General features: G+C 49.6%; 2 protein-coding genes across 3 annotated transcripts in view; one reads left to right on the top strand and one right to left on the bottom strand.

Moving 5' to 3' along the window:
- PIK3IP1 (phosphoinositide-3-kinase interacting protein 1) overlaps nucleotides 1-6,692 on the top strand; it is an 11,110-nt gene extending 4,418 nt beyond the window's left edge. The window contains exon 6 of the mRNA XM_012657971.1: nucleotides 6,023-6,692. Coding sequence (XP_012513425.1) covers nucleotides 6,023-6,227 — 205 coding nt within the window. The 3' untranslated portion in view covers nucleotides 6,228-6,692. The remainder of the gene's footprint in view (nucleotides 1-6,022) is intronic.
- Nucleotides 6,693-8,906: 2,214 nt separating this feature from the next.
- The window catches only part of LIMK2 (LIM domain kinase 2), a 57,692-nt gene continuing 38,893 nt past the window's right edge, over nucleotides 8,907-27,705 (bottom strand). For both annotated transcript variants that reach the window (XM_012657970.1, XM_012657969.1), the window contains 14 exons: nucleotides 27,216-27,351; nucleotides 26,417-26,526; nucleotides 25,582-25,770; nucleotides 24,273-24,378; nucleotides 23,717-23,913; nucleotides 21,818-22,004; nucleotides 20,923-21,009; nucleotides 20,070-20,201; nucleotides 19,795-19,851; nucleotides 18,216-18,281; nucleotides 14,512-14,686; nucleotides 13,734-13,789; nucleotides 12,520-12,677; nucleotides 8,907-10,722 (listed from right to left, as the gene is read on the bottom strand). In XM_012657970.1, coding sequence (XP_012513424.1) covers nucleotides 10,578-10,722; nucleotides 12,520-12,677; nucleotides 13,734-13,789; nucleotides 14,512-14,686; nucleotides 18,216-18,281; nucleotides 19,795-19,851; nucleotides 20,070-20,201; nucleotides 20,923-21,009; nucleotides 21,818-22,004; nucleotides 23,717-23,913; nucleotides 24,273-24,378; nucleotides 25,582-25,770; nucleotides 26,417-26,526; nucleotides 27,216-27,351 — 1,801 coding nt within the window. In that variant the 3' untranslated portion in view covers nucleotides 8,907-10,577. The remainder of the gene's footprint in view (nucleotides 10,723-12,519; nucleotides 12,678-13,733; nucleotides 13,790-14,511; nucleotides 14,687-18,215; nucleotides 18,282-19,794; nucleotides 19,852-20,069; nucleotides 20,202-20,922; nucleotides 21,010-21,817; nucleotides 22,005-23,716; nucleotides 23,914-24,272; nucleotides 24,379-25,581; nucleotides 25,771-26,416; nucleotides 26,527-27,215; nucleotides 27,352-27,705) is intronic.

The following is a 27,705-nucleotide window of genomic DNA, read 5'->3' as shown; positions in this document are numbered from 1 at the left end:
TCCGCCCGCCTCGGCCTCCCAGAGTGCTAGGATTACAGGCGTGAGCCACTGTGCCCGGCTGCTTCAAGTATTTTGCATGCTTAACTCAGTTCTCACAATCACCCTTATGAGGTAAATGCTGTTATTATCTCCAGTTTACAGATGAGGAAACTGAGGCAAGAGAGGATATGTTCCTTGCCTGAGGTTATACACCCAGCATTTGGTGGAGAGAAGTCCTAGTCCTGCCACTAACTAGCTATTTTTGTGACTTAGGGAAAGTTCCTTCTATTTCCTACTCCAGAGCATTGCTGAGGGGGTAAGGCATGTGACCGCTTAGCTCAGTGTGTGGCATATAGTAAGTGGTTAGTAATGAGAGCTGTTTTTCTTTTCTGTAAAATGTGGGTATTGGACTAGAGCTCTCCAAGCCCCATTCCTTCTCTGATTTTCTGTGATTCAGGAAGCAGAGCTCCAGAGAGGGGAAGTATTGAGCTGAGCGGGCATCCTGACTCCCAGTCTGTGGTGGTTGCCTTCAGTGGGATGGTTGACACAGCAGGTCGAGGAACACCTGCTTATTCACTTGAAAGAGATAATGAGGTAGTGGCTCTAGCCTTACAATTCATACTTAGACCCAAACCATGCTGGCTAAGTTTAGCCCTTGAAATATTTCCTTTTCTCAGCCACCAGACTGCATTTGGCTCTCCTCCAATCCTGTGACAGTTTCTAGGCCTTCCAGGTGCTTGAACTGACTAAATGTTCTTAATTCTGAGCTCAGTTCTGGAGCCCAGTGGAAGCCAAATCTTTTTCTTCTACATTTGTTCCTCTAGGCTGTCACGGGACTGCCCTGAGGCCTAGAATTTACTTTCCTGTAAACTTAGGGCAAGGCACCAGTCATCCCGTCACTAACCACCGGACCACTCCTTTCCTCTGCAAACTGCTCTGAGAACAGACTGTACAACAGGAAACCACATGTAAGCTAGAGACAAGTTCTCAGCTCACATTTCTCCCTAAAGTCAGAGAACTGTATCCAGGAAAGAACTGTAGGTTGAGTGCAGGTTTAGGTGTCCTCTGAACCTTGGATATATCCTCTCTCCACACCCACCCACCCACCCAAGATTATCATAAGTATTAAATGTAAACAGAAACAGTAGAATGCCAATCAGGTAATAATCACAATAGCACAGTAGCACAATAGCAGCCAGCATTTATTTTGTGCTATTTTTTTTTTTTTTTTGGAGACAGTCTTGCTCTGGGCCAGGGTGCCATGGGGTAAGCCCAGCTCACAGCAACCTCAAACTCCTAGGCTCCAGTGATCCTCTTGTCTCAACCTTCCAAGTAGCTGGGACTATAGGCACATGCCACCATGCTCAGCTAATTTTTTCTATTTTTAGTAGAAACAGGATTTCACTCTTGCTCAGGGCTCAAACTGGTCTTGAACTCCTGAGGCTCAAGAGATCCTCCTGCCTTAGCCTCCCAGAGTGCTAGGATTACAGGCGTGAGCTACCATGCCCGGCCCTATTTTGTGCTTTTTTAATAAGCAAGGCCCTACTGGGTACTCTTTCTTGATAATTCTGCCTAATTCTCATTACCACACGAGGAGCATTTTACAGTGAGGAGCTGAGACCCAGAAGAGTTAAGTACCATGTCCAAGCTACACAGCTAGTAGGGTATTTCTAAGGATTATCAATATCTCCAATAAGTCCAGTGAGGCCCAGTAGCCTCATGTAAATTTGCTTTGAATTGCAGAGGACAGTAGGAAAAATATAAACTTAAAAAAAAAATGGCTGGGTTTAAAGTCAAAAGAACCAAGATCAAGTTCTGGAATTGCCACCAATTCTGGATGCGACACTGGACAAGTTATTTACCTTCTCTGGGCCTCAGTTTCTTCATCTGTAAATAGTATAGGGGCAGGAGGTTAGATATGATGATCTCCCAGCTCTAATATTTCCTAAAAAGACAGTATTGCCTGGTGATGGCTACAGGCAGTACTGGGTTAAAATCCCAGCTCTGCTATTTGCTTGAACAAATGATGTAACTTCTCTGCATGTGCTTTCCCATCTCTGAAACAGAGATCATAAACCACATAGGTAGGCTGGGCATGGTGGTTCACACCTGTGATCCAGGCATTTTGGGAGGTCGAGGCAGGAGTATCGCTTGAGCCCAGGAGTTTGAGGTTGCAGTGAGCTATGATGATGCCACGGCCCTCTAGCCCCAGCAACAGAGCCAGACTCTGTCTCAAAAAAAAAAAAAAAGATCATATATCATGATCAAGTGAGATTTATCCCTGGCATGTATTATTAACAGAGCCAGACTCTCTGTCAAAAAAAAAAAAAAAAAAAAATCACGTATGTTGTTGTGAGGATGAAATCAGACAATGTAGCTTGTGATTTAGGCATACAGTTGGTGTTTATAAACCGTAGCTACCTTGGGGAACTTTTCCTGAGCAGCAGTGTGGCACAGCACTACTTCAGACTGGGAAAATGGCAGGGGCTCAGTAATAGTTGAAGAAACCTGTGTTGCCTGAAGGAGGTCTGTGGTGCTTCCATCACCCGGAGAGAGGAAGATAGTGGCAGTTGGCAGCTCCAGCCATACCTGCTCTCTGGCCAGCCCAGCTCCTGACCCTATTTCTGCCCTGGAGCAGTCAGGGTAATTACTTGAAGCTTTGAGCTCTGCCTAAGGCCATGAGGCTTGGCTAATGGAAAGGGTGGGCATGTACCAGGCTTCCTCTCAGGGGAGGAAGGGCAGCAAGAGGGGGTGGGTGGGGGCCCAGCCTGGCTGAGTCTTTGTCCTGGTATTCTAGGCCAAGAGGTTCGAATGGCCTGTGACTGAGCAGCTCCCTGTCCCTGCTCCAAGTGTGGTTGTCTGCACCAGCTCTGGAAGGAGCTCTTATTTTCTGATAAAAAGGGGAGGGAAAAACTTTTAAGTCAACACCACTCCACCCCCTTAGGAGAGGAGCTGAGTCAGTGAATAAGCCTTTTGTTCTTTCTTGGCTGCCAGACAACAGCCCGGCTAACCCTCCTTCACCTCCCCCACCCCAAAGCAGTGAGAGAGAGCTGAGCTTCTTGATGGTCAGTGCAGCAGGCCTGGTGGCCTCTGTCAGGTCTCTGGAGGGAGCTGGGGGTAGCCACTGCATCTCCAGGACTCACAGGCACCATTAGCAGCAGGCACGTGGGACTGGAGGTGTTTCCAGGCTTCTAAATGGATGAGACTAATCCAGACTAGTCCCAGCATCTGCTTCCTTTACCCTTGGCTGTTCTTCTAGTCCTGCTCTGTCCCATTAATATGAATTGACTTTTTCCCCCTGAAGACTTGTGTATGATGCAACTTGACCATTAGCAGCAACTCAGCTGGCCACAGCCAGATGCCTGGTAAAGAAGGTAGCTGAGGAAGGCAAGGCTCTGGAGTCAGACTCCAAAGCCTTAGTTTCTTTATCTATAAAATGGGGATAACATTATCTTGAAAGGTTGGAAATTAAAAGATGGTGTATAATATCCAGTAGATGCATAGGTAGCTCTTTTCATCCTGGATGATGGGAAGGCCATTTCCTAGTACCTTAGTAGGTACTCAGGAAGTGTGAATTCCAGGCTTTCTCTCTTCTTCCAGCTCCTTAGGTTTTGAAATCCAGGCCTTGGAGAAAGACACTTGCATTCTCCATTCCTTCTGTAAATTGCCTTTTGGTCTTCCACTGGTTTGGGGGCTCCCTTAATTAAATCCAGACCTTCCACATTTCTCCCTACATGGACAACCTTAAAGAATCTGGCTTTTAATTTTATTACAGAGGTAGATGTTTCCTTCTATGTGATGGCAGCAGTAACTGATGAACGGTGCCCAAGGGTAGTGAATCTCCAGATGTGAATGGGGAGCACTTGGTCCAGATGACCTTCTCTCCATGAATAGTGTCCTTCCATTTCCCCTCTGAGTGCTCTGGGAGTTTTTCTGCTGTGGGAGTTAGTGGTGTCCAGTATCGAAGCTAATGAGAAGGATGGAGCAGGAGCCTCAGGCTTGCATCTAAACAAACTCAGTCACCAGAGGTGACTGAGGAGGATGAGCTCACAAATTTGCCTCCTGTGACCTTGTAGTGAGAAATAGAGAATCAGAACATATGTCATGTGAGGGATTTTATAGAATGTCAAGGGCCTTGGAGATTTTCAAGTCCAACTCCTCACAATAAAATTAAGGCCCAGAGAGGAGGGGATTACTGAGGTCACATAAACAATGCCTGACTTGGCTGGTGAGCAGGAGAGTTTCCTTGGGAAACCAAATTAAGATAATGTTGCTTGGTGAGTCAAGTCATATTCAGGGCAAATCATAATAACCTCTTATGACTTTTTATAGCAGTTTCACTGTTTTCAAAGTGCTTTCACAGTCATTATTTTGAGGCAGATATTATCCCCATTTCACAGATGAGTAAGTCAAAGCACAGAGAGGCTGTTTTGCCAACCATCACACAGCTGTGGCTGAGCTGGTATGAACACAAGTGTAGGGAACTGGATGATGAAAGACAGTTTTAAGGCATCAGTGCAAACTCTTCCTCCTCTAACAACCCCCCCACCTCTTGCATTTTCCCAGTATTCTTCACCAGGCTCTGGAAGCTTCTGTCATTTTACTGAACATTATGATTGATGTGTAATCCATTTTATCTTAGCCCTGTCCCCGAGGAGATCTGAAGTAGGTCCCTGTGTTGTTTCACCAAGTCATCTACCAGCTGCTCATTTCAATGCTCCTTCTGGGAAGATTTCCTCTGACAGCTGAGCCCATGGCCAGTTGCTGGCTTTGGAGGATGCTAACCTGGGTCCTGGGTACAGGTTCTGGTGTGCAGTGTGCTGGGCACTCACCAAGCCCTCTGGTCAGCATTGGGGGTGGCCCAGTCCACTGGGAAGGACAGTGTATGTGTGGACAGAACACTTGGGTTTGAGTCTCTGACTCACCATTTTTTGTCAGAACTCTGAGCATTAGCGAGAGTCCAGCAGGCTTGGGTTTGAGCCCACTGCATCCTTGGAGAATTCCTTAACTTCTCTGGACCATTTCTTCATCTGTAAAATGAATAAGACCTAGGCTGGCTGCAGTGGCTCACACTTGTAATTCCAGCACTTTGGGAGGCTGAAGTGGGAGGATCACTTGAGGCCAGGAATTTGAGACCAGCCTGGGCAATATAGCAAGACCCTGTCTCTAAAAAAATTTTTTTTTTTTTAAATTAGGCAGGCATGGTGGTACATGTCTGTAGTTCCAGCTACTCAGGAGGCTGAGACAGGAGGATCACTTGAGCCCAGGAGTTTGAGGTTGCAGTGAGCTATGATGATGCCACAGCATTCTAGCCAGGGCAACAGAGGGAGACCTTGTTTCAAAATAAAGAGTAAGACCTAATTCTTAGGGCTGTGCTGAGAATGACGTGACGTCCTTCTCTTGGAGTGAGCACTCCACATGAGTAAAACAGTTACACTATGGCCTGATTGGGTCCCTGAGCACCATGAAAATTCAAAGGTCTGTGAAAACTAAGAGGTCTGATGATCATTATCTCATTGTTTCCCATTGACCTGCCTCATAGTCCTTTTTGCCCCCTGCATGGGTTAGGGATGGTCCATTTTCAGCCTAGGGTCACACATTCTAGGACTTCAGGATAAGAAGGCTGTCTCAGAGCAGGATGGTCAGGTCAGTTTTCTGGACTTTGTGGGTTAGGACCAAAGCTTGGATAGTGCTCTGAGTCTCCTGGAGCCCAGGGCTAAAAGAACAAAATTGTAACTTGCTTTAAGAGTCTCTGTCCCCTGTTTATTTCCATTGAGCCCCACTGCAGTGTGTGAGGTCCATACTGCTGTCACCCCCATTTGCAGATGGGGAAGCAGAGACCAGAGCTACAGGAGCTCCTGTTGAGTTTAAGGTGGCCTGGTAGAATGGGTATCTAGTATCTTGCACCTGAGTTCGAGGCCTAGCTCACTGATTCACTGTGGCCATGGTGAGCTGTTGCTCTTGTCTAGGCCTCAGGGATGCTATCTAATGAGCAAAGCCATGCAGTAGGCATAGCCTGAATGTTTCCTTTTTTTCCTGCCAGGGGGAAGGATTTGAAAGAGCAGCATGAGCAGAAAGTGTGTGAGAGGGAGATGCAGCGGATCACCCTGCCCTTGTCTGCCTTCTCCAACCCCAGCTGTGAGATCGTGGATGAGAAGACTATTGTGGTCCACGCCAGCCAGACTCCAGTAGACCCTCAGGAGGGCAGCATCCCCCTTATGGACCAGGCCGGCACTCCTGGGGCCTGAGCCCCACCAATGGGCAGGAGCCCATGCGGACACTGGTGCAGGACAGCCCACCCTCCTACAGCTGGGAGGATCTACACTTTGTGTTGTGGTTAAAACCCTACCCCCACTTTTTTTTTTTCTTGGTGAATCCTAATAACTGAGAGAAGCAGGTGGTGCTGTGGGCTAAGGGCAAGGCTGGGTAGGCTCCTAACAATGCTCTTCCATCCCTTGGAGCAGGATTTTGCTGGTGGATGGAGACAGCAGTAGCTCCCCCTGAGGTCCTGCTGGCAAGGGCTTCCAAACATTGCCTGTTTCCTTGGAACTGAACCAGGGACAGACAGGGAGCTCCCCAGGCTCCTCTGCGCTTTACTATCTAAGTAATGGCCTCAGTCTCCGTGGTGGGCTTGAGTGGCATACACTGTTATTCATAGTTAAGGTCAAGCAGGTCAAGTGGCAGCATTGAAAAAATATGTTTAGTTTTAAAAAGTATTTGGGATGGAATTCCCTACTGACCTCTGAGAACCAGAAATGAGTTTGTACAGAAGTCAGAACTTTGGACTGAGAATGAGATCTAGGCTGTGGGCTGCTGGGTGTGCTCCAGCTTGCTGGCAGTGATGTGCCTTGATAACCGTGGGCCAGGTCTGGGCCCAGGGACTCTTCCTGTTTCATAAGGAAAGGAAGGGAAGAATTGCACTGAACATTCCACGTAGGAAGAGGATAGAGAAGGATCCGCTCTAGCTTTAGGTCCCAGGGGCAGAGGTGGACCTGAGGTTCATTTTGCATGGGTAAGACAGCAGCCAGCTAACCCATGGGAATTATGCTGTGGGGTCTTGTGAGCTTCTTCTGGGAGGTTCCTGGAAACTAAGCTCAGAGGCAAGGTAATAAAAGCACCTCAGGGCTTGCCCCTGCAGTGGGCCCCGAGGTGGCAGGTGGTCCTGTGGCCTCCAGGCCAGCACCTTCCTGTAAGAGTGAGTCTAGGGTTATAACCTTAACTTGCAAAACAAAAATCATAGAACCATTGGAAAGGACCTTAAGGTTCTTTAAGCCTTTTGGACATAGGCCCATAGAGGGAAAAGTGACTTGCCCAAGGTCACAGAGCATGGCTAAGAGGAGAGCCCAGCTTCCTGACTGAGTGCAACATTTCTCCACTGCACTGTGCTGGCGGCTCAGTAGGGCCTCCAAGCCCTGAAGCCACACTCAGAGGCCTTGGCAGCACTCCCGAGCCACAGAGCTTCCTTCCCAGGCCCTTCCACTGCCTGACGTGGAGAGGGGGGTTAGTGGAGCCCATTCCCTTCAGCAGGCTGTTCCCTGGAGTACTTTGCTGTGGGGGCCTAGACCTCAGGCGGTCCCTTGGTGATGCTAGAGAAGAGAACATTACGGTTTCTACTTTTCTATAAAAGCATTTCTCTGTATACATGTTTTATATACCTCATCCTGACACCTGCATATAAAGTGTGGGAAATTGCTCTGTATTTGACTTACTAAAAAAAAAAAGCTCCATGTTGCTAGGTTTTTGTGGGGTGATACTCCCACATAAGTTGAGAAGCTTTGGGTTACCTTGTCAACCTGTATGGCAAGCTCTGGCCTTTTCTTCATTCACCCTGGCCCTATGACTGGAAGGTGGCAACAGCCAAATGGTTGGCAGCTGCAGCCTCTGCATTCTGATTGTCATCACCAGGAATCTTTCAGGTTAAAGCTGCAGGAAGGACGGGTGTGCAGGTGTCCCATGAGGGCCATTGGTCACTGCAAATCCTTTCCCCGTTTGTATTCTTTCTGAGGGGGGGTAGTTAAAAGGAATATCCTGACAGCCCTTGTTAGGGGCTGGAGATGAGGTGGGGTAGGTAGTAGGGCTGCAGCAGCCCAAGAGGGGGTGACTCTGCAGACAGGGTTGGGCTGAGGAAGGTCCCTGTGAGGCGACTCCTAGGGCTCCAGAAGGAAAGATACCAATGGGAGTGTCTTCTGGACTTTTAGCAGGGGATTTCAGCAATAGTTCTCAGCCTCCAGGAACACTCAGGGCAGGTGACCTCCGCCCATGCCCAGACATTGTTCTATAGTTCTGCCAGCAATGCACACCCCAGATCATCAGTTTTTCCAGGAACCAGATGCTGCCCTTAAGTTGGATTCCTCAAACTTTGGGAGTGTGTGGGAGAAATCACCTTTGGGTTTATGGATTTACATTGTGCCCAACACTCCACTAACCAGATAGTATCATCCTGCCCAATGGTCACTCTTCCACAGCATCCCCCATGTGCAGAAGCAAGAAAAGGGTCTTCTTTCAAGCACTTATATGGAAACAAGGGCAAGGGTGACTTGCATTCATTTCTCATTACAAAAGTGGCACCCAGCCCTGAGGAGGGACAGCCAGGACCCCCAGGCTGTAGAAGCTTTTGTACATTAGAGGGTGGGAGCGTGGAGCTCCTAAGGAACCACTCACCTGGTGGGAGAAGCCAGACGGAGCAGCTTTGTGGGGCCAAGATGAGGTCATAGTCAAACCTCTCTAAGGAAGGGGCTGCCTCAGCTGGGACGTACATGTTCTCTGGAGTAGGCTGGTATCTGCTTAAGGAGAGGGGATTAGACTTGGGAGCATGAAAACGCTCTGCTGTGGGCAGTCGTGTGGCCTGGGCCTGAAGGAGGCCAGCAGACCCTGCACATTTATCTTCCTGAGCCAGGCCCCAAATCACTTTTTCACTCTCAGTATCACCAGTTATGTTAACTGCTTAATTTATTTAGTCTGCTCAATGGCCCCGTTCAGGCCCACCACTCCCACACTTGCTGAGGACAGCTGAGGTACAACCAGCCACACGATGCTGAACTGTGCTGCTGCTGGGAGTCACCCTACAGCAAGCTTGCAAACGTCACACGGAAGTATAGTCTATACAGCAAGTAAACTCTGGCCAGAGATGACATCTGATCCCAAAACTCATCAGATCTATGTACAATATTTCACATATCACCCAATAGATATAACAAGATAATATCAACAGCAACCACTCTCCTGGATCACTCCCCCCCACCACCCCAACACAACCACCACACATTGCATTAATACCCCAAACCCAGTCCCAATTTGTTAAATATGGCACAAGCTCACAGACACTTAGGAGGAGGCAAATCTAGTTGTGCTGAAGAATCCCTGGTGCTCTGGGAGCCAAGGTGGAGGTGCCCCCAGGGCTTTTCAGTGCCCAAGGCTGTGGCTCAGGAGGCTGCGGCCAGGAGCTAGTGAGCTGGGCCAGCCAACAAGGGAGGTAGAAGCCAGATGGCCCAGCTCAGGGAGCTGTCTCTCAGCATCTCAGCCCTGGGCCTCTGCCACCACGTCTTCCCAGCCCAAGTTGCTGCCTGGAACAGGTAGGTTGAAGGGTGAGCAGTGGCTGCCACCAGGACAAGGCCAAGAGATTGCTGAGACTCCCACTCCCCGGCCTCAGACCCTAGGTCTGTGACAAGCCACATTGTCCTCCAGAACCCATCTAGCTCTAGACAAATGTCTCAGGAGCCCACCAGGGTATGATTAACAGCAGCTGGGATATGGGGTTTCTAGAGGGCAGGGCCTCTTTCTTTTCAGCCCCCAGCCTCTTCCTGTGCTTGCGGGTGACTGCTTGTTGCAGAAAGAAAGGATGTCGCCCAGAAGTTCTCAGCCAGTCTCCAGTAGTAAGTTTGAGAACATGAGGCGGAAGCTCCCCTCACACTGATGTGGTCCCTGGGCTGGCTAGAGCAGCCACAGCCTGGCAGGTGAAGAGAAGCCAGCCCTTTTCCTGACTCCTGGCCAGTTCCACCAATATAGACTAAGGGACTCTTCAAAACCTACTCCCTCAACCTCTCCTCCACGGAAGGCAGGATCTGGAGTGGACGGGGGAGCACCACTCTCATTTCACACCCTTGAGTGCCACCTGGCCACCAGGTTTTCTCTTGTCCACACTCCCACTTGACGTCCTTGTGCACCCAGCTGGACTAGAGACTTCAGAGCTCACAGGCAAGGTCACCCTGGGATCCTGCCCAGCAGGTCCAGGTCATGCTGATTAGTGTAAGCAAAAGCCTCCTGGAATCCCACTGCCAGTGAGTTCCCAGGTGGACCCAAGTAACAGATTCTTCCTGGCCCTAAGGGCAGGCTTTTTTTTTTTTTTTTAAATCTTCTTCACAGCTTTCAGGCGAGTGTTAGATTTACAGACGGTAACCAGGCCCCCAAAAACTGTGGAGATATGTTTCCCTGGTGCTGCGCCCGCTCGCCTCCTGGAGAGGTAGTAGGGATGGCTTGTTCTCCTTCTAAACAAGCCATCAATCCACAGGAAGCCCAATGGCCCTGCTCACAGCAGGGATGGGGCGCAGAGGGGGCAATGTTGGCTGTGGAACGCCCCCCTGCAGGGGGCTGGGCCAGGGCTAGGGGGGCGAGTCCCGGGTGAGGCCGTACTGCATGCTCACAGTGTGGTCCAGTTCCTCCAGCTCTGCAGGCAGCGGGATGCCCAGCTCCCCCAGGTACAGGGAGAGGGCTTCAAAGGAGTCCTCCAGTTTTGAGAATGCCGGTCTAGAAAGAAAGGGTGAATCAGAGGCAGGTGGAATATGAGCAGGGCCACAGGGTGGAATGGAAGGAATCCAGGTTCAGCCACTTCCTGGTTATATGACCTCAGGCAAACCCCTTAACCTACTGTGCCTCTGTGAGAAAGAGGCATAATATGTTACTGCTACCTCACAGAGTTGCTATAAAGATGAAAGATAACACTGTGAGAAGGATGGCCTGGCTGGAAGTGGTAGCTTAAAAAAACACAAGTCCAGAGAAAAGAGACCCCTCCCATGTCTTAGGCAAAGTGAAATTATCCAAGGTAGGATTGGACTAAGTGCCTTTTTAAAGATCCTTTCCAATCCTCAGACTTGCTGTCTCCATACCAGTGCATCTCCCTAGGAAAGGGCATTTCCTAGACTCAGCAGTTCTTCCCAAAGAGAACGAGAACACCAGGCTCCCAATGCCATGGAAATGGCTTGGCTATCCCGGAATCCTAAGATAGCCCAGGCTTACTCCTCTCCTTCTCCTTCATGTTTATGCTTAAATGTCATATCACCTTAGTAAGGCCTACTCTGACCACCATACTTAAAATTGCAACTTGTACTCTAAACAATCCTCTTTACTGGGCTTGACTCTTGTTTTTCCCTAGCATTTGTCACCTTGTAATGTTCAATATAGTTTATTGTATCTATTGTTTATTATCTCTCCTTGCTAGAACATATGCTCCCTAAGAGCAAGCACCTTTGTTTTGTTCACTGCTGTAACTTGAGCACTTAGAACAGTACCTAGGCACACAATAGGCACTCAATGCTGTATGTATTTTTTGAATGAATTAAAGACAGACATTGAGAAGGGATATTAGCAAACAAATATTGTATAGCTTCCTAATTTTTCCTCAAGCTCCTACATTGGTGTTATTGAAGGATTACGGTCCTTTGGCCTTTAATAGATTCTCCCACTAGAAAATTTCAACTCTAAAGTGAACCTTTGGAAATCATTTTTAAATAAAGATTATGTGCCAACTGGTTATCCTGGGAGGGTAGAGTTAGGGTGAGAAAAATATTGAGAGGCATATTGGTTAGGGGAGATTACAGAAGACTTATACTTCCTATGCTATATATTTTGGTAATGTTTGAACTTGTTTTTTAAAAGAAACGTGACTTTTGACAGCAGAAAGAAACACAAAGATTCTAATTTGTTAATGTGCAAACTTGAAAAGACCTAGGGTAACTTTGGTAATAATGAAAGTTATCACTTGAGAAGAATAAAGGTAATTTTTTAAAAGACTTCTTTAAAGGAGAAATAAGCTAAATGTATAAAGTTGCTCCCCATAGTTAGTACCTATTGTAAAGAGGCACTGGAAAAACCTGAAGATCTACAGTATGTATATTATAATAAGTTCAGACAGTCTCCTAACAGAATTCCATGCTGTTGACAAACAGGAAGAATGGGTAGTAACACAGGAAGTACAGGGCAAAATACAAAACTTTTAACTATCTATTATGAAAAAAACATGTAAGCATGGACATGGACGGGAATATGGAAAGATGAAGACATTTATTGTGTTAGAATGGTATGGGTAAATTTTCTTCTTTTAGACTGATTTTTAAAGGCTCTGTCCTGTCCAGTTCACTTGCTACTATGCCTTCATCTTCCTCCCCTCCAACCAGGCATGTCAGAGTTGTTAGGTGGCTTCAAGGGTGGACAGCCATATTCTTAAACTTACAGCTTCGGCCACCCCTGTGCTTGGGAAGGGCTCCAGGTTGGCCTACGGCTGGAGCGAGCCATCCTGAGAGCTGGAGAAAGGGGTGGGATACCAACCTGCTCTCAGGCTCCAGTTTGCAGCAGATGGTGGCCAGGGGGAAGAAGGCCGGGGGGCAGTCTGTGGGGACAAACTTCTCCCAGAAAAGCTTCACGTTGAGGCCAAAGTCCAGTGTTCGGGGCAGGCAATCAGGATCTGCATACACCTGCCCAATGATCTGCAGGGTGAGAAGACAGGTGTTTAGGAAGGACTATGGAGGCCACAGACACATGGCAGGGGAAAGGGATGCTGGTATATGGACAGGAAGGATGAGCAGAAGATGAAGTGGTAAAAAGCTAGGTTAGAGACCTGTCCCTCACCCGCATCTCTCTAAATCTTGATAATCCAGACCTGTCTCTCAAATGAGAGTCTGGTTACTGAGCAGGGTTTAGAAGGGGCCTAACTGCAACAGTTCCAAATTGGCATCTGGAGGCTGGCAGCTTCCACTCAGCCCATCCTGCCCCGCCTGTCTGTGTTCCCTTATAGCTGTGTCCTCTGCCAGAATTAAGGCTCTGTAAGGCAAGGTGCTGGGTCTGATTCATGCCTGAAACCCTTTGGCACTGGCCTACTGCTTTGTATACAGTAGATGTTCAATTGATATCTATTAAACAATTTTTAAAAAACCTTCCTTGGTGATTCTAACCATTCCTTCCCTCTCCTCTCCTCTACTACCCACCACTTTGTAAACACTACAGAATGCTTTGAATACATGTGCGTTTGAATCTTTGAGATATACTGAGCTATGCTGCTGTCCAACCACTAAGCTCCTAAAGGCAGGAATCTTTCCAAGACTCACTCTGTACCACGTGGTGCCTAGCACAGGGCTGGCACTTCCTGGAGTGGCTACTTCTACCTCTTGGTCTTAGGGTGGAGACACCACCAGGACCTGGAGAAGGGGGAAGAAGGGAACTGGGAAGGGTTACATTTGGCCTAAGAGCTAGATGGACAGCCATAGGAACACTATCTTGCCTTTCCTACTGGGATTCTAAGTCTCACCTGCCCCTCACTGACCGTGGGACCAACAGCAAGCCACTGCCCCTCTCTGAGCCCCAGTTGCCTCACCAAAAAAAATCTGCTCAGTCTTTCTCGTGCAGCCAGTGAGATGCAAATGTGGCAAAGATGTGAAGATGCATTATAAACTAAAAAAACCTACACCTGTGTTGATTTTATGGCAAGCAGTTCGTCCCCAGGAAGAGAGGCCCCAGTTCTGCGAGGCCTCCGTGCCAGAGCTCACCTCACAGAGGACGATCCCAAAAGAGAAGACATCCACCGTCTCATCGTAGCTCTTTCCTTGGGGAACACAGGAGAGCAGGCTGTTAAATTTACATCCCTCACCTGCTCTGCACTGGGTCTCGGGATGAGCCAAGCCATAGCCAAGAACCAGGGTTAGAATCAGTTCTGTGGAGATGTCCCAAAGGCTGCCCAGGACAGGTACCACCTGAAAATCATCTTCATTCTGCCATGGGTGGACTGCCTTGGAGAGAGAACACAACACTGCCCAGGATGAAGCTCATGGTATAGACGAAGAGAACTGGACCAGGGTTTGTCTAGGCTCTGCCATTAGCCAGATGTGTGCTCCTAGGCAAACCATTGAACTTCTCTGGGCCTTAGATTCCAAAAAGGGTGTATCAGACCATTTCTGAGGCCTCAGAATGCTGCATATTTCGACTCCCAGCCAGCACTTCTGGCTGGTTTGAGCATTATCCACCAGGGGGCACCACACTTCAGCTCTCAGCATGAAGAGAGAAGAAAAGGCTAAACAGCCTGAACGCTCAGCTACTCTTGGGGCACAAAAGCCACAGTGAGACCTCACCCTATGTCCAGGATGGGACACTGACCAGTTCCAAGCACTGAGCTCAGGCAGGAAAGAGTTTATAAAAATTCACCCATCCCTCGGCTCTGGGTATCTGGCCTTACTCTTCACAGGCCTCCCCTGGAGCTCTCAGGGCTCTGCAGCAAGATGCAGCCTGTCCCCTCTCTGGGGGTGTCCCCTCCAGGGCTTCAGGACTCACCGTTCAGCATCTCAGGGGCCATCCAGTAGGGGTTTCCCACCACTGTGTAGCGCTTCTTGCGGTCGTTCTTGCGCAAGGTACGTTTCTTGGTGGTGGCCTTCTCCAATGGGGGCCTTTTCCTCTCTTCCACTATGAGCCGCGACAGGCCAAAGTCAGCCACCACCACAGTCTTGTCCTGGTGGGACAAGGGCCAGGTCAGGACCTGGTGGGAACATTCTCAAACCTGTCCCTGGGATGCAGGCATAGGCAAGAGAAGCCATTGAGAAGGGAAGAAAAGGTGCACAGAGCAAAGGAAGAGTCACAGCAGAAAGCTCTACCCAGTAGATGTGCCTGGCATTTGTGTTTCTAACAGTCCGGTATCTGCACACGACAGATTCCCCAGCCCACGAAGGGGTCATGACAGAGCAACTGGAGCCCTGGAGGGGTGAGGTTCCAGGACCCAGAGAGTGGACCTCAGAGGTGGGATGGGGGATTTCTTTTGTTTTTTCCCTGCCCTGCCTTTCTCCTAAAAAGATCTGAGGCAGTGTCTAGAAGCAGGATAAGACAGAAAAAGACAAGGTGGAGGCAGCCAGTGGGGAACTTAGAGGAGATAAGCTCTTCAAATAGCTACAGAGCAGTCATGTGGGAAAGCGATTAAGTTTGCCTAGTGTTGGTCTAGAGCAGCGGTCCCCAACCTTTTTGGCACCAGGGACCAGTTTCATGGAAGGCAATTTTTCCACGGCCCAGGGGCAGAAGAATGTTTTCAAGATGATTCAAGCACATTACATTTATTGTGCACTTTATTTTTATTATTATTATACTAAAATATATAATGAAATAATCATACAACTCACCATAATGCAGATTTAGTGGGAGCCCTGAGCTTGTTTTCCTGCAACTAGATGGTCCCATCTGGGCGTGATGGGAGATGGTAACATCCGAAGTATGCTTATGTCTTATTTGCTTATGTCTGGTCTACTCTGTAATCTCGTTCTGGTTGTTGTCACTGCAGAAAACCCTGCTTCACAAAGATAGGATGTTGGAAATGGAAGCAGGCTTTTCGGTGCTTTTGTGGCAATCTCAGGATATTCCATTTTGACTTTAATCCAGAACATATGGAGATTTGAAGTTGTTTCAAACATACTTTTAAGGCCACCATCATTCATTTTTGATCTCAAGCAGTTGATCCTCTTCCAGCCACGGACAAACTCGATTCACCTGGCTTACTCATAAAAGGGTCACAGATCCATTCCTTCCAGGTTACACTCAAACTCTTTTGAAAGCTGAGGTAGGTGATCATGCACCAGCTGGGAGAAAGAAGGCCCTGGCTCAGTCTCTTTCAGAATCTCTACTAATGTTTGAAACGTATCAAAAATCCTAGTGTTCACTTGTCACCCCCATAATTCCAGTTTGGCTTTGAATGTAGCCACTCTATCTGCAGACTTGAACACAGTCATCCTTCTCCCCTGAAAGGACAGATTGAGTTCATTGAGCAGGTTGAATGTGTCACACAAGCAAGCATGTTTTGTGACCCATTCTTTGTTACTGAAATGTGCTGCCAGTGGTGACTGTTTTTCTAAAAGAAATCTCTGGAGCAGCTCTCATAAATCAAAAACCTCTGGCCAGTGATCTACCTTTAGAAAGCATCTAACTTCTGTGCATAAGAGAAGACGTGTGTGCTCTGTGTCCATCTCCTCACAGAGCTGTGTAAACAGACATGAGTTAAGGGCATGTACTTTAATGTGGTTGATAATTTTAATCACATCCTACAAAACGTGTTTAGCTCAGGTGACATTTTTCAGCTAGCCAGCATTTCTCTATGGATGACACAGTGCACAGACTCACATTCAGAAGTGACCTCCTTGACCTGAGTAGTGAAACCAGAAAGCCATCCAGTCATGGCAGCCGCTCTGTCTGTGCATATAGCAACACAAAATGACCAATTCAGTTTTCCTGACATGTGATTAAAGACTTAAAGGTTCTGCAGCTGTGGTGTTGGTTGGCAACAAAAGCGCACATACATATCCTTGTGCACATCCTCCTGAAAAATATATCGCACACAAACAAGCATTGTTGCCTTGTTGTCAACATCGGCAGACTCGTCAACCTGGATTGAGTACCATGGTGACTCATTAATCCTAACAATTGTGCCTCAATATCCTGTGCTATTTCATCAATTTGTCTAGCTATGGTGCTAGCCAAAAGAGGAACATGTGCCACCTTTTGAACTGCAGCCTCTCCTAAAGTTCACGGCAAATGTCCTTAGCGGCAGGCAGGATCAACTCTTCACCAATAGTAAAGGCTTCTTAGCTTTAGCAATGTGGTTAGCCACTAAGAACGATGCTCTCAGTGCAGACACATTTGATGAAGTGGTGGCCTTCAATAAGTGTTTCCGTTCTTCATGTTCATGTTTTTTTTCTTTTGAAAAACTCCAAAGGCTTGTCTTTTAATGCAGGGTGCTTGGTCTCCATGTGGCAAAGCAGTTTTGAAGGTTTCATGGCTTTGTTGGATAGCCGGTCGCCACATCTTATACAAAGCAGGCTTGGACAATGTGAATCACCTGTTGCAATGAACCTATAATTTAAGTAGGATTCTTAGTATTTTTTTTAAATGCAGCTTTCATTTTGTTGGCAGTCTCAGAGTCTTCTGCTGTCTCATCATTAGGTCTTTCCCCCTTTTCAAGGAAGCTTTCCAGTAACGTTTGTTTTTTACTCATTTTTGTTAGGGTTAGCTTGTGGGCTTACCAAAACCGTGACTGAGACAAGTGCGCAGTGCGGGAAACAGGTGCAGACAGAAATAAAAAAATGGTCAGGTCATGCATGGACTACCAGATGCAGCTTGTCACTTGCCACTCACTGATAGGGTTTAGATGAGTCTGCAAGAATTGATTTATTACGGTCTCTGTGCAGTCAAACCTCTCTGCTAATGATAAATCTGCATTTGTAGCCGCTCCCCAGTGCTAGCATCTCCACCTCAGATCATCAGACATGAGATTCTCATAAGGAGCACGCAACCTAGATCCCTCATGTGCACAGTTTGCACCGTGAAAATCTAATGCCGCCGCTGATCTGACAAGAAGCAGAGCTCAAGCGGTGATGTGAGCCCTGGGGAGCAGCTGTAAATACAGACGAAGCTCACCTCCTGCTGTGTGGCCCCGTTCCTAACAGGCCACGGACTGGTACCAGTCCTCGGCCTGGGGGTTGGGGACCACAGGTCTAGAGGGCAAGGCCAGGGCCAGCTGGTGGATACGCAGGAAACCAGACTGCAAGTCAGCAGGCAAACATTGTAACGACCACAGCTGAGGGGCAGTGGGAGGAATGCCTCAAACTGGTTCCTGTAAATTTATTAGCTCTGTGGCCTCAGGCTGAGGCTTCATTCAGATGCCACCACTGTAAAGTAGGGTCAGCAATGGCTGCTTTACATGACTATTATGGGGCAAAACCAGGTAAAGCAACAGGGCTCTACATACAATTAAGGAACTTCTGAAGTCCCTTCCAAACAAATGATTTCAAAGGCTGCTACTGAGAGGAGGTGGAATTGTGTCTGGGTGTGTCTGGGAGCTTTCAGAAGACAGAGGAGGGTATCAGAGGCAGCAAGAAGGGCAAGATAGGAGTCCCTAGGTGACACCTATGTCCTGAAGCCAGAAGGGACAGTCAGCCTCTTTTGTGACAAGGAAGCCAGAAGGGCTGGCACTGGGGAGGCCAGGCCAGAGCAGTGGGACATACCAACTTGATGAGGCAGTTGTGCGAGTTCAGATCCCGGTGGATGATGCACATGGAGTGTAGATAGGCCTGGAATAGAAGCACGAGCTGAGGCTAAAGGGCCAGTGAATCTACCGGACCCTCACTGTGGAACTAGGGGCTACAGAACCTGCTCTTCTCCCAGGCCATGCCCACCAGCTTCAGAACCCAACCTGGACAACGGGACCTGGGCCCTCCCACAGCCACTCCCTTTTCCAATGCCAACAGAAAGCCAAAGGCTGCCTGGGCTTCCCCTCCCTCCCTCCCTCCCTGCTGCCACCTCCTGCCCATCCTTTTGTTCTCCAGAGGATTTTGTTCAACCAATGATTTCAAAGGCTACTCCTAAGAGGAGGTGGAATTGTGTATGGGTGCACCTCCTCTCCCTCCCCCAGTCTCAGCTTTGGCCACCTTGGATCCTTCCTGCCTGTGACAGGGAAGAAGTGACTTCCTTCTGGTCCAGCCAGCTCTGTTTTCCTGACATTCGCCTCCCGAACTCCACCCTCCTCACTGTCTAAACTCTAACCTCTCCCTCTTCCTACCCAAATGTTTCTAAAGAAGTTTCTGTTCACTATTCCCCCTCTCCAGGCCTCCACCTTTGGCTCTTGTCATTCTTGGGAGCTACTCCCTTTCTCCTTCTCTTCCCTTGCAAATGTGAAAGAAGCCACTCCCTGCTCTCCAGGCCCTGAAATACTGCTTCCATCCCCTAGGCTCCTGGAGCTGCTCACAACCCAGGGAGCTCTTCCTGAATTGCTATAGCTCATGACTTGCCTGCCTGCAGATCCCCTCCACAAAGGCTGCCCGTGCCTCTCTCATGCTACCTGCTCTGCGACTCCTGAGTGCCTGGGTTTTCCTTCCAGCTTCCTCAGTGTTGGCCTTTCTCAAAGCCATCTCCTTTTCACATGCGGAACCCCACCAACCACATGGATGCCTGTTCTGTCCCATAGCTCCAGCTGCTCTTTATCTGCAAAACTAGGCGACTGGCAGCCTCTGCCCTAGCTCTAGCCTCAAGGAGCCAGTTTTCTGCCTAGCAGATGCTGGGAGGCTCTGCTAACACATTGGTCCCAGCAGGCACCAATGTTAGCCTTTCCCAAACCTATTCCCCAACCATCACTGCCACCCCTCAAATGTCTGGTATATTACACCACCATTCTTCAAGGCACCTCAAGCCACCCCAACACCTCCTCCCCCAGCTCCTTGTTCCCTCACTGCCAACCAGTCTCTCCACTCCGCCTCTCCCCTGCCTCCCACTGTCCTGTTCCCACAGCCCCTACCTTAATTCAGAAACATGAAATGTTGTGCGCCCCCTGCCCAGATCACCCTGCCCTGAGACTCCCCACTCCACACCAACCTCCTGACCATATCAGACTCATTTTTGAAAAAGCACAGCCCTGGTTACAAAACAGTCAGCTGGAGGCAATTTCATTGGCACAGAGAGAAACTCGGTAAATAGCTGAGTGACCCATACAAGATGCTGAGGATGGGGTCTGTGCCTTCCAGCGCAGCCCACAATCCTTGCAGCTCTCCCCACTCTCACCCTACTGGTAGTGTGGTTGGCAGGACTCACCATTCCAGAGGCGATGCCTTTGGCAAATGTGACCTTCTGCTGCCAGGGGAACGGGTCCTGCAGGATGGGGGAAGGCCTGTCAGAGGCTGTTGGGCCCTATCCCACTTGTGGTCCAGAACCCTTGGGTCAGCCTGGCTTTCCAGTGAAGCCTCCCTGTCTGTGCCCAGTTCCGCCCAGAATGGTTCTTTGGGGGCAAAGCAGGGCCCCTCTGGCCTTCAAGGTACCAGGGTATCCCACTGACAACCCACTTGGCGACTATGGGGTGGTGTGCTTACCACACTGCGCAGAAAGTCCTTCAGCGTGCCCCCCTCAATGTACTCTGTCAGCAGGTTCAGCTTCTTGTCCTTGTACAGCACACCAATGAACTTGAGCACATTGGGATGGTCCAGGCTACGCATCACTTTCACCTGGGGGTGGGGGCAGCCACAGAAGGTGGGTGGTTAACTTCCCTCTGTGTCTTCCTCACCACTTCCCTCTAGAGAGTCAGCTTGACAAGTGTTACCTACATCTCCTACCTCCTGTCCTATGTGACATGGCAAGGCATTAAGATGAGGATGAGGGAAGAACACCACGATATGGATAGGGACGGCCTCCCAGGCCTCACCCTCAGGATCTTGCCTTTCTAGGAATGCGCCGTGGAAATGGGAGCAGGGGGCCCCAGAGGTCCAGAGGGGCAGCACCGGGACCATAGGTGTAGCCAACTGAGGTTGCTCCAGGGAGTAATTTGGGAGGGGTGGTGAAAACTGTGTAAATGCTCAAGGGTGTCAGTGCTCTGGGAGCCCCGATACTAAGCTCCCTTAGCAGGGTGTTCAGGTGGTTGTAACACAGAGTTGTACTAATTCGGTTTATTTTCATGTCCATCATCCCCGTAATCCAAGAGCGCCTATGAACCACATCTTGTTTGTTATTGTAGCCCCTGTACCCAATTTATGTTGTCTTTAGTAAGTGTTCCTGGAACAAATAATTATGCTGTAATTTATTAGAGGGGGTGGGGATGTTCCTCTAGCACTCTTTTCTACTTAGTCTTTGAGACAATGATTCCAAAGTAAGTTTCCTTTTGAAACCATCATTTGTAAGGTCTTCCTTCTTCCAACAGTGTCACCAAACTTCCCTCCCCCACCTTCTTACCTCTGTCAGGAAAGTCTTCTGAGTCTCTTCATCACATCGAATTAACTCCTTCATGACCATCACCTTGCCTGTGGCTTTGTGTGTCACCTACAGGGAGGGTGACCGTTAATGGTGCTGAGACCAGAGGCAGTTCTGGAGAACTGTTTGTGAAAATCTATGCAATTGGCCATCCTATCCCTTGGAGGACACACTGAGCCAGATCAGACCGACAGAGTTTGTGTGTGGAAGACACAGCACGGGCAAAAGGGGACTCAGAGGGTAGCATACCCTCTTCCCTGGACAGCTGGGCATGCGCAGGGAGGTGAGAATCCAGAAAAGGGAAGTGGAAAAGGAGGTGGGAGGGGACACTGCCAAGCCAAGCAGGGGCTCTGGTCATGTGGCACAGGAGTGAGTCTCTTGGGTGAACAGAAATCTGGGGGAAGGAAGGTCAGTGCCACAGACATGCACCAGGGAGCTGGGTGGGTTGGGGGTGAGCTCTCCAGCCCCACTGCCCCATAAGCTGAGACACACGGCTTACCTGACCCCCCCTCCCAGCTCTCAGCAGAGGAGGAGGAGGAGAGAAAGAGAGAGAGGTTAGTCCCCAGTTCACCAGGGAGGCAGGAGCCATTCCCCCGTGTGCTCCTTGCCCCATGCCCAGCATTGAGGCCTGCGGGCGCCTAACACTCACTCACTCACTGGGAGCAGGAAGGCCATGGTACAGCCCACCCCAACCTGGGTCTCCAGGTCCACAAGTTCACTGTCACAGTAACGCTGCCCTGGTGGGCTGGGGGGCACCCCTCACACCATCACCTGCAGCCAGGAAGGAGGCCTGGTGTCCTGGAGGGTGTGGGGTGAGGCCATGTGACAACTCCCAGAAAGAAGGTAAGAGAGAGCTGGGGGTGCTGCCTGTGCTCACCTTGATGGCCTGCCCAAAGAAGCCCTTGCCAAGGACCTCTCCATGGATCAGGTCACAGGGCCGGAAGATCTGCTGTGAGTAGCTGCTGGAACAACGGAGGGATTCTGAGCGGCTGATGTCACGGCTGAGCAGCAGGGGCTCCTTTGGGGAGCTGGGGCCAGGCGACTTGGAGATGCTGTTACTGCGCCTGATGAGGAAAGATGGGAGTAGGAACAGGTAGTCCTCAGAGACTGGCCATGAAACCCTGAGGCAGGAACCTTAGGGGCACCCATCCATTCCAATGCCTATAGCTCAGATGCTATTACTGGGGGACAGAGGCTCTTACATCAGACAGATGTGCCATTTTTGGGCTGCAGGCATCAGAGGATTATTTAAGCATAGTGGGAACATTCAAAGTGGGGACTCTGAGTACTTTCCACCAGGAAAAATCAACTATATTTTACTAGTTTATAATGCTCAGTATGACAGCACTATAGATGGTAGCCTACCATCTCCCACATGTGCACAATTTAAGGTACTAACTGGGTTAGAATGATGGCATACTACCATCAAAAAAAATGAGCAGATGGGATTTTGGATTATATTGCACATCTTTGTACCTGTCCATATTTCCTAAATTTTCAGATAATAAGCATTATCTGATTTTTATAGCAATAAAGCCACTATATTTATGTTTTCAAATGCAGCCAGTAATCGTAATAGTTGATGACTGTTACTTTGGTTTCCTGAAGAAAGGAGAAGGAGGCTGAAGTCCATAGCACTGCGGTGAGCTGCAACCGCACACTCCGTGGTATGCATGCTCCTGTTTTAACGAACTATCCAGAGAGGGCGGGGGGCTCTCGGCCTGTCCTGCCCTCAGGCTTGCTTGCCATTGCTCTTTTGCTCTGCTCCAGCCGACTGTGCCCACCAGAGCACAAAAGGTTGGCCTCTTCTGCATGATGGCCCTACATATTATTGCTCAGCAACTCTCTGGCCACCCCACATCTTCCCTTTTCCAGGCCATGCATTTCCAGCCCTTCTCTGCCCTCTGGCACCCTGCCTCCACTAACTCAGTCATGCTGACCAAGGCCAGGAGGCTGCCAGGAGCCATGGGAGCAACCCGTGGGGAGGGCCCTGAATGATTCAGTCTGTTTGGTCAGGAGGGTGGACAGGGAACCTGATTCCTAGCGATCCTAACAACACCTCACATTTACTGAATGCCGACCCTATGCCAGCACTGTACAACTCTGTGTCCTTTTCCATATTCAATCTTTACATAATTGGTGAGACAGCCACCTTTATCTTACAGCTCCACAGAGGCAGAAACAGAGGCTTGAAGGGATGAAGTGATCTGTGAAGGGAGGGGGTGCAGCCTGAAGCCCTGGTGTGGGTATTTCTGCCTGCGAGCCCATGCTCCTGACTCCTGTAAGTCTCCCTACTTGGGACTTGCACTCAAGGTGACTGCTCCCTTCCCCATGGACCTGGCAGAGTGTAAGGTGTGGGGCTGTTGGTCCCTTAAGTTGAAAACAACTTTTGTTCATCTCTTGCTTTACCGTTTTCAAAGTCCTTATGCATACTTATTCAATCCCATCTGTGCCCCGACTCCAGGGCCTGAGTCCCACGCTTCCTCCACAGGCCAAGCTGCCCTTCGGGGTCCACCATTACCACCTCCTGTCCAGCTCAGGAGCTCAGCAGACAGAGCCTGACCCTCTGGTTTCTAAGGAAACCTGGCGGACAGCTGGGTGTGCACAGACTCTGGCTATGATCTGTGATCCCCCACAGGGGTGGCTGGGTCAGCACAATCCACATAGCCTGTCCCTGGCCAGGTCCCTTCCTAACTCTGCTGGTCCCTGAAAGCCAACTCGGCCTCATCTGAGGCACAGACATGGGACAAAACAGAGCTGGTGTGGGAGGAAGCACCTCAGGGAGCGTCTCCTCAGCGTCCCCTCCAGATTCTCCTTGGTGTCCAGGGTGCCAAGGGTGTGGGAGTGTCCAGCATTCTGCATATGGGGAGAGAGCCGGGCATCCAGCCGCAGCTGGTCCAGGCGCTGAGAGACGGGGTCATGTTCAATCAACAGCTGCAGTGTCTGGCTCGTCTGGTTAATGGCATCTTCCACCTGTGGCCAAGAGTAGTATAAGCCTCCCACAGGCTGCCCCATCCCAGGCCACCCACAGCCAACTCAGATGATCAAAGCACAGTGTGGCCACTACTCAACTTGGCTAATGGTGGCCTCCAGCTGCCAGTGGCCTCACAGTGCCCTCTGCCTGGCATTCTGTCAGCTCTCCCATCTGTCAGGCCATCCCTGCTGCCCTGAGAACCTGCTAGGCTGACACAGGAGGTCACCAGTGGTCACAGGCTTGGTGCCAATACAAAGAGATAGGCTGGGGGTGGGAAAAGGTAAAGGCCAAAACCTCATCTCCCAGAGGGTCTGTTCCGTGTCCCACCTCCACAAGACAGACCAGACACACACTCTACCTCCTCCACTTGGAGTGTACGGACAGGAGTCCCATTGATCTCTAGGATGCGGTCCCCAGGGTGGATGGCGTTGCGGTTGTTGGGACTGATGTGCAACCTGTTGACCCTGGGCCAGACAAGAATTGAGGCAGGGTGAAGGCATGCTAAAAACCCACTTGACCAATTTTGCTAGTGTGGGGAAAGCTCGCTAGGCCCCAGGCCCCCTACACCCTTCCAGGATGCCCCAGGGCGTCACCACTCACCCGGTGTCCTAAGCCAGAAATGTGGACATCATCTTCCCCACCTGGAGTTCCCTCATCCCTCCCCCCAAACCCACCCCCAACCCCTGAGAATCCTGCCTTCTCTCCATCACCGTAGTTACCAACATCTCTCATGGGGATCATTGTGACAACTTTCTAACTGGTCTGTATACCACTAGGCTTTCCCCTCTCCCATCCCACCTCCACACCAGTGATCCTTCTAAAGGGCTAACCTGGTCACGTCGCCTTGCTGCTTAAGCCCCCCAATGGATCTACTGGATCTTCATAATCCCATCCATGCTTAAAAGCCCCTTCTCTGGCTACTCCCAACCTCTCAATCTATGCCAGACACAACTAAGGACTCCCACCTCTGGAGACATGCTTCTTTCTCTGCCCTAAACACAATTCCCTCTTCTCTTCATCTAACGAGGCTGTGGAGTAGACCTCACCTCCTCCTGACTTCCCCACCCCTAGTACCTCTTACCTACAGTACGAGCAGCTACAAGTATATCATTCCTGGTATTAGAGGGACACAGACTCTTCCCCCATTTAGTCTCTGGCCTGAACCTAGGATGGCGTCCCAACCTCTTTTGGGCCTCATGTCCCATTTTCTCCTCCTTCTTCCATTCATTCACTCAACCAACAAAACAATAATCAATGAAATACTACTATCTGCCAGGCACTGTTCTAGGCCCTGGGCATGCAATACTGAGTAAGACAAAGCAAGTTTCTTCTGGAATTTACATTCTAATGAGGAGGACAGATGATAAACAAACTAATATACATAGTCAAGCCAGATAATTTTGAAGAGCAAACATGATCTGAAACCTGACACCTGATAGGTGAGTGATTCTGGCCCTAAGTATCTGGTAGGAAGCAGCCTAGGCAGAGGGAACAGTAAGTGCCAAGGCCCGGGTGTGGATACAGCATAGTGGATTCCAGGAAAACAATACAAGATGAAGATGAAGATGAAGGAAGCTCTGCATAAGACTTTGGAGTTCTGAGCCCTTTGAGGCTCATCTGTGGACTTTGCTCAAGAAGCCTTGCTGCAAGGTTCTCAAAATACTCACTCTTTTACTTGCACGGTGGTGGCGTAGTTGGAGCAGGCACTCTCCACGGACACGGAGAAGCCCCGCCGGCTTTCAGTGGTGGCCGGCATGGAGATGAGTGTGACAGAGTAGGGCAGCTGGTCCTGAACAGACTCCGTGGATAGCCTCTCAAACATGGGTGCCAACACCACCTCATTGTGGCACTTCCCACTGGGGAGAGGGCAAAAAGGGGGCTAAGATCCTGGAGTCCCACCTGGAAGTCCCCCAGCAACCACTGCACCTTGTGGCTTCAAGCAACAGTACCCATAGTCTCACTACCACCTTCTCTGTCATGATTCTAGCAGGCTGCTCAGAATGAGGAGCTTGGGCTCTCAGGGCGGGCTGGGACTGGGGTGGCGAGCTAGACCTGCAGCAGGTGGTGCACTGGGGAGAACGCTGGCCTGGGTTCTCTTCACTCTGCCTTTGACTCACAGTGAGAACCTTGCCCTTGCTCCCTTCCACTCCTTGGGTCCCAGGCTGACTTCATTTGTCAATCAAGGCATTGGATAGGGTAAACTGGGTGAGCCCTAAGGGGTCTTTGACTTTAATGGTCTGCAATCCTCCTCGGGGAGCACCTTCCCTGCCATCTTCTCCCTCTGAGAGGACTACAGAGCAGGGTGAGGTTATTCTCATGGTAGCTAAGAACAGAGGGCACAGACATGTAAATTGTTTTCTTATAGCTAACTAAAACATTGCTGTGATAGGAATCCAGTGCTCTGACCACCCCAGTAGTTTTCCTGCCCAACTCACCCTGCCACCTGTCCCTCTCTCTTGGCCACTCTTATGGGGCAGGACAGACAGAGGACCAACATCTTACCAGTAGAGGGTAGCATGCTGTACCAGGGCATAAGCATCCCCATCCTCGATGATCACCTTGCAGCTCATACAGGCAAAGCATTCTGGGTGGTACTTGAACTCCCCAGCCACCTGTGAGCAGGTGAGGAGAAGGGTGCACAGAGGGAGTGAGTGAGTTATCACTGTTGCTGGAGTGAGGATGGGGTGAGTGAGTGGCCACCAATCAAGGACCTGCAGATCCCAGCCAAAATCCACCCTTTCACTTTCTGCCCTAGAGCTTCCAAAGAAGTGCTAGATTGTACCTCCTGACATTTCTGAGATTGCAAAAAACCATTTTGGTTTCAGCCATGAGAATAAGTCTCCAGAAATAATTGTCCCCATTAAAAAGGCTCCTAGTTCCTCCAACACAGAGGTGGCAAGTCTGTGACTATGCTTAAAGCCTTTTGTCTAGAGCAGGTATGGAAGGTGAAACCTCTCTCTGCCAGCTTGTTCCAGAGTCACCCTTTCTGATTCCCTGAACACAACCTAGGTGCATCCTCCTCTCAATATGTAATAACTCTCCCTTTGAGATCCTTATCCCACTGCACTGTGTCTCCTCCCTGCCTACCCACCCATTCCCACCTGTTAAAGTCCTTGAGGGAAGAATCTTATCTGTCACTTAATAGGTGCTTAACAGACACCTGATTGGTTGAATGAATGAATAAATAAATGGAGATGCCCTGGCTGATGGAAAGACCAAAAGATGAATAGCCACAGAGACTGTAAGTGCTGTCAACAGACTCTGATGACCAAGAGGGGCAGATATGAAGGGACTCACTCACCATAACGGGCCCTGTCATCAGCAGGGAGCAACCATGGCAGAACTCCCCAAACTTCCCCCAGTAATCCTTGTGGCAGTAGAGCTTCCCCTCCTTCTCGTAGTACCAGTTGGTGAGGGAATCCTGGCATTCTGAACACCTGAAAGGCAAGAGAAGAACAGAAACTCTCATGGATCATTGGAACCAGGCCACATAGGTTGTCCCTGGCTCCCAGGTCTAACAACTAAATGGATAGTCTCTTTGATCCAAAGCCAAGATGGGGGAAAGTTACAGCTTACAGCTGTCTCCCCGAGAGAAGCCAGTTCAGTGAACAGGCCCCAGAAACCAGCTCTGTGTTGCCTGCCCCAGTGGGTAGATGAGTGTTTTTTTTTTTTTTTTTTTTTTTTTTGGAAAACCTTCCAGGGGCCAAAAAATACAAAATCAACAAGGATGATGACAACTTAGGCACTTCGAACACAGGTGACGTGACTGACACACGCCTAAGATAAGCCGT

This window comes from Propithecus coquereli, unplaced genomic scaffold, assembly GCF_000956105.1.
Source record: "Propithecus coquereli isolate 6110/MARCELLA unplaced genomic scaffold, Pcoq_1.0 Scaffold567, whole genome shotgun sequence".
Taxonomy (NCBI): Eukaryota; Metazoa; Chordata; class Mammalia; order Primates; family Indriidae; genus Propithecus; species Propithecus coquereli.
Note: the sequence above shows the minus strand (reverse complement) of the source record. Positions and strands in the feature narration are given on the sequence as shown.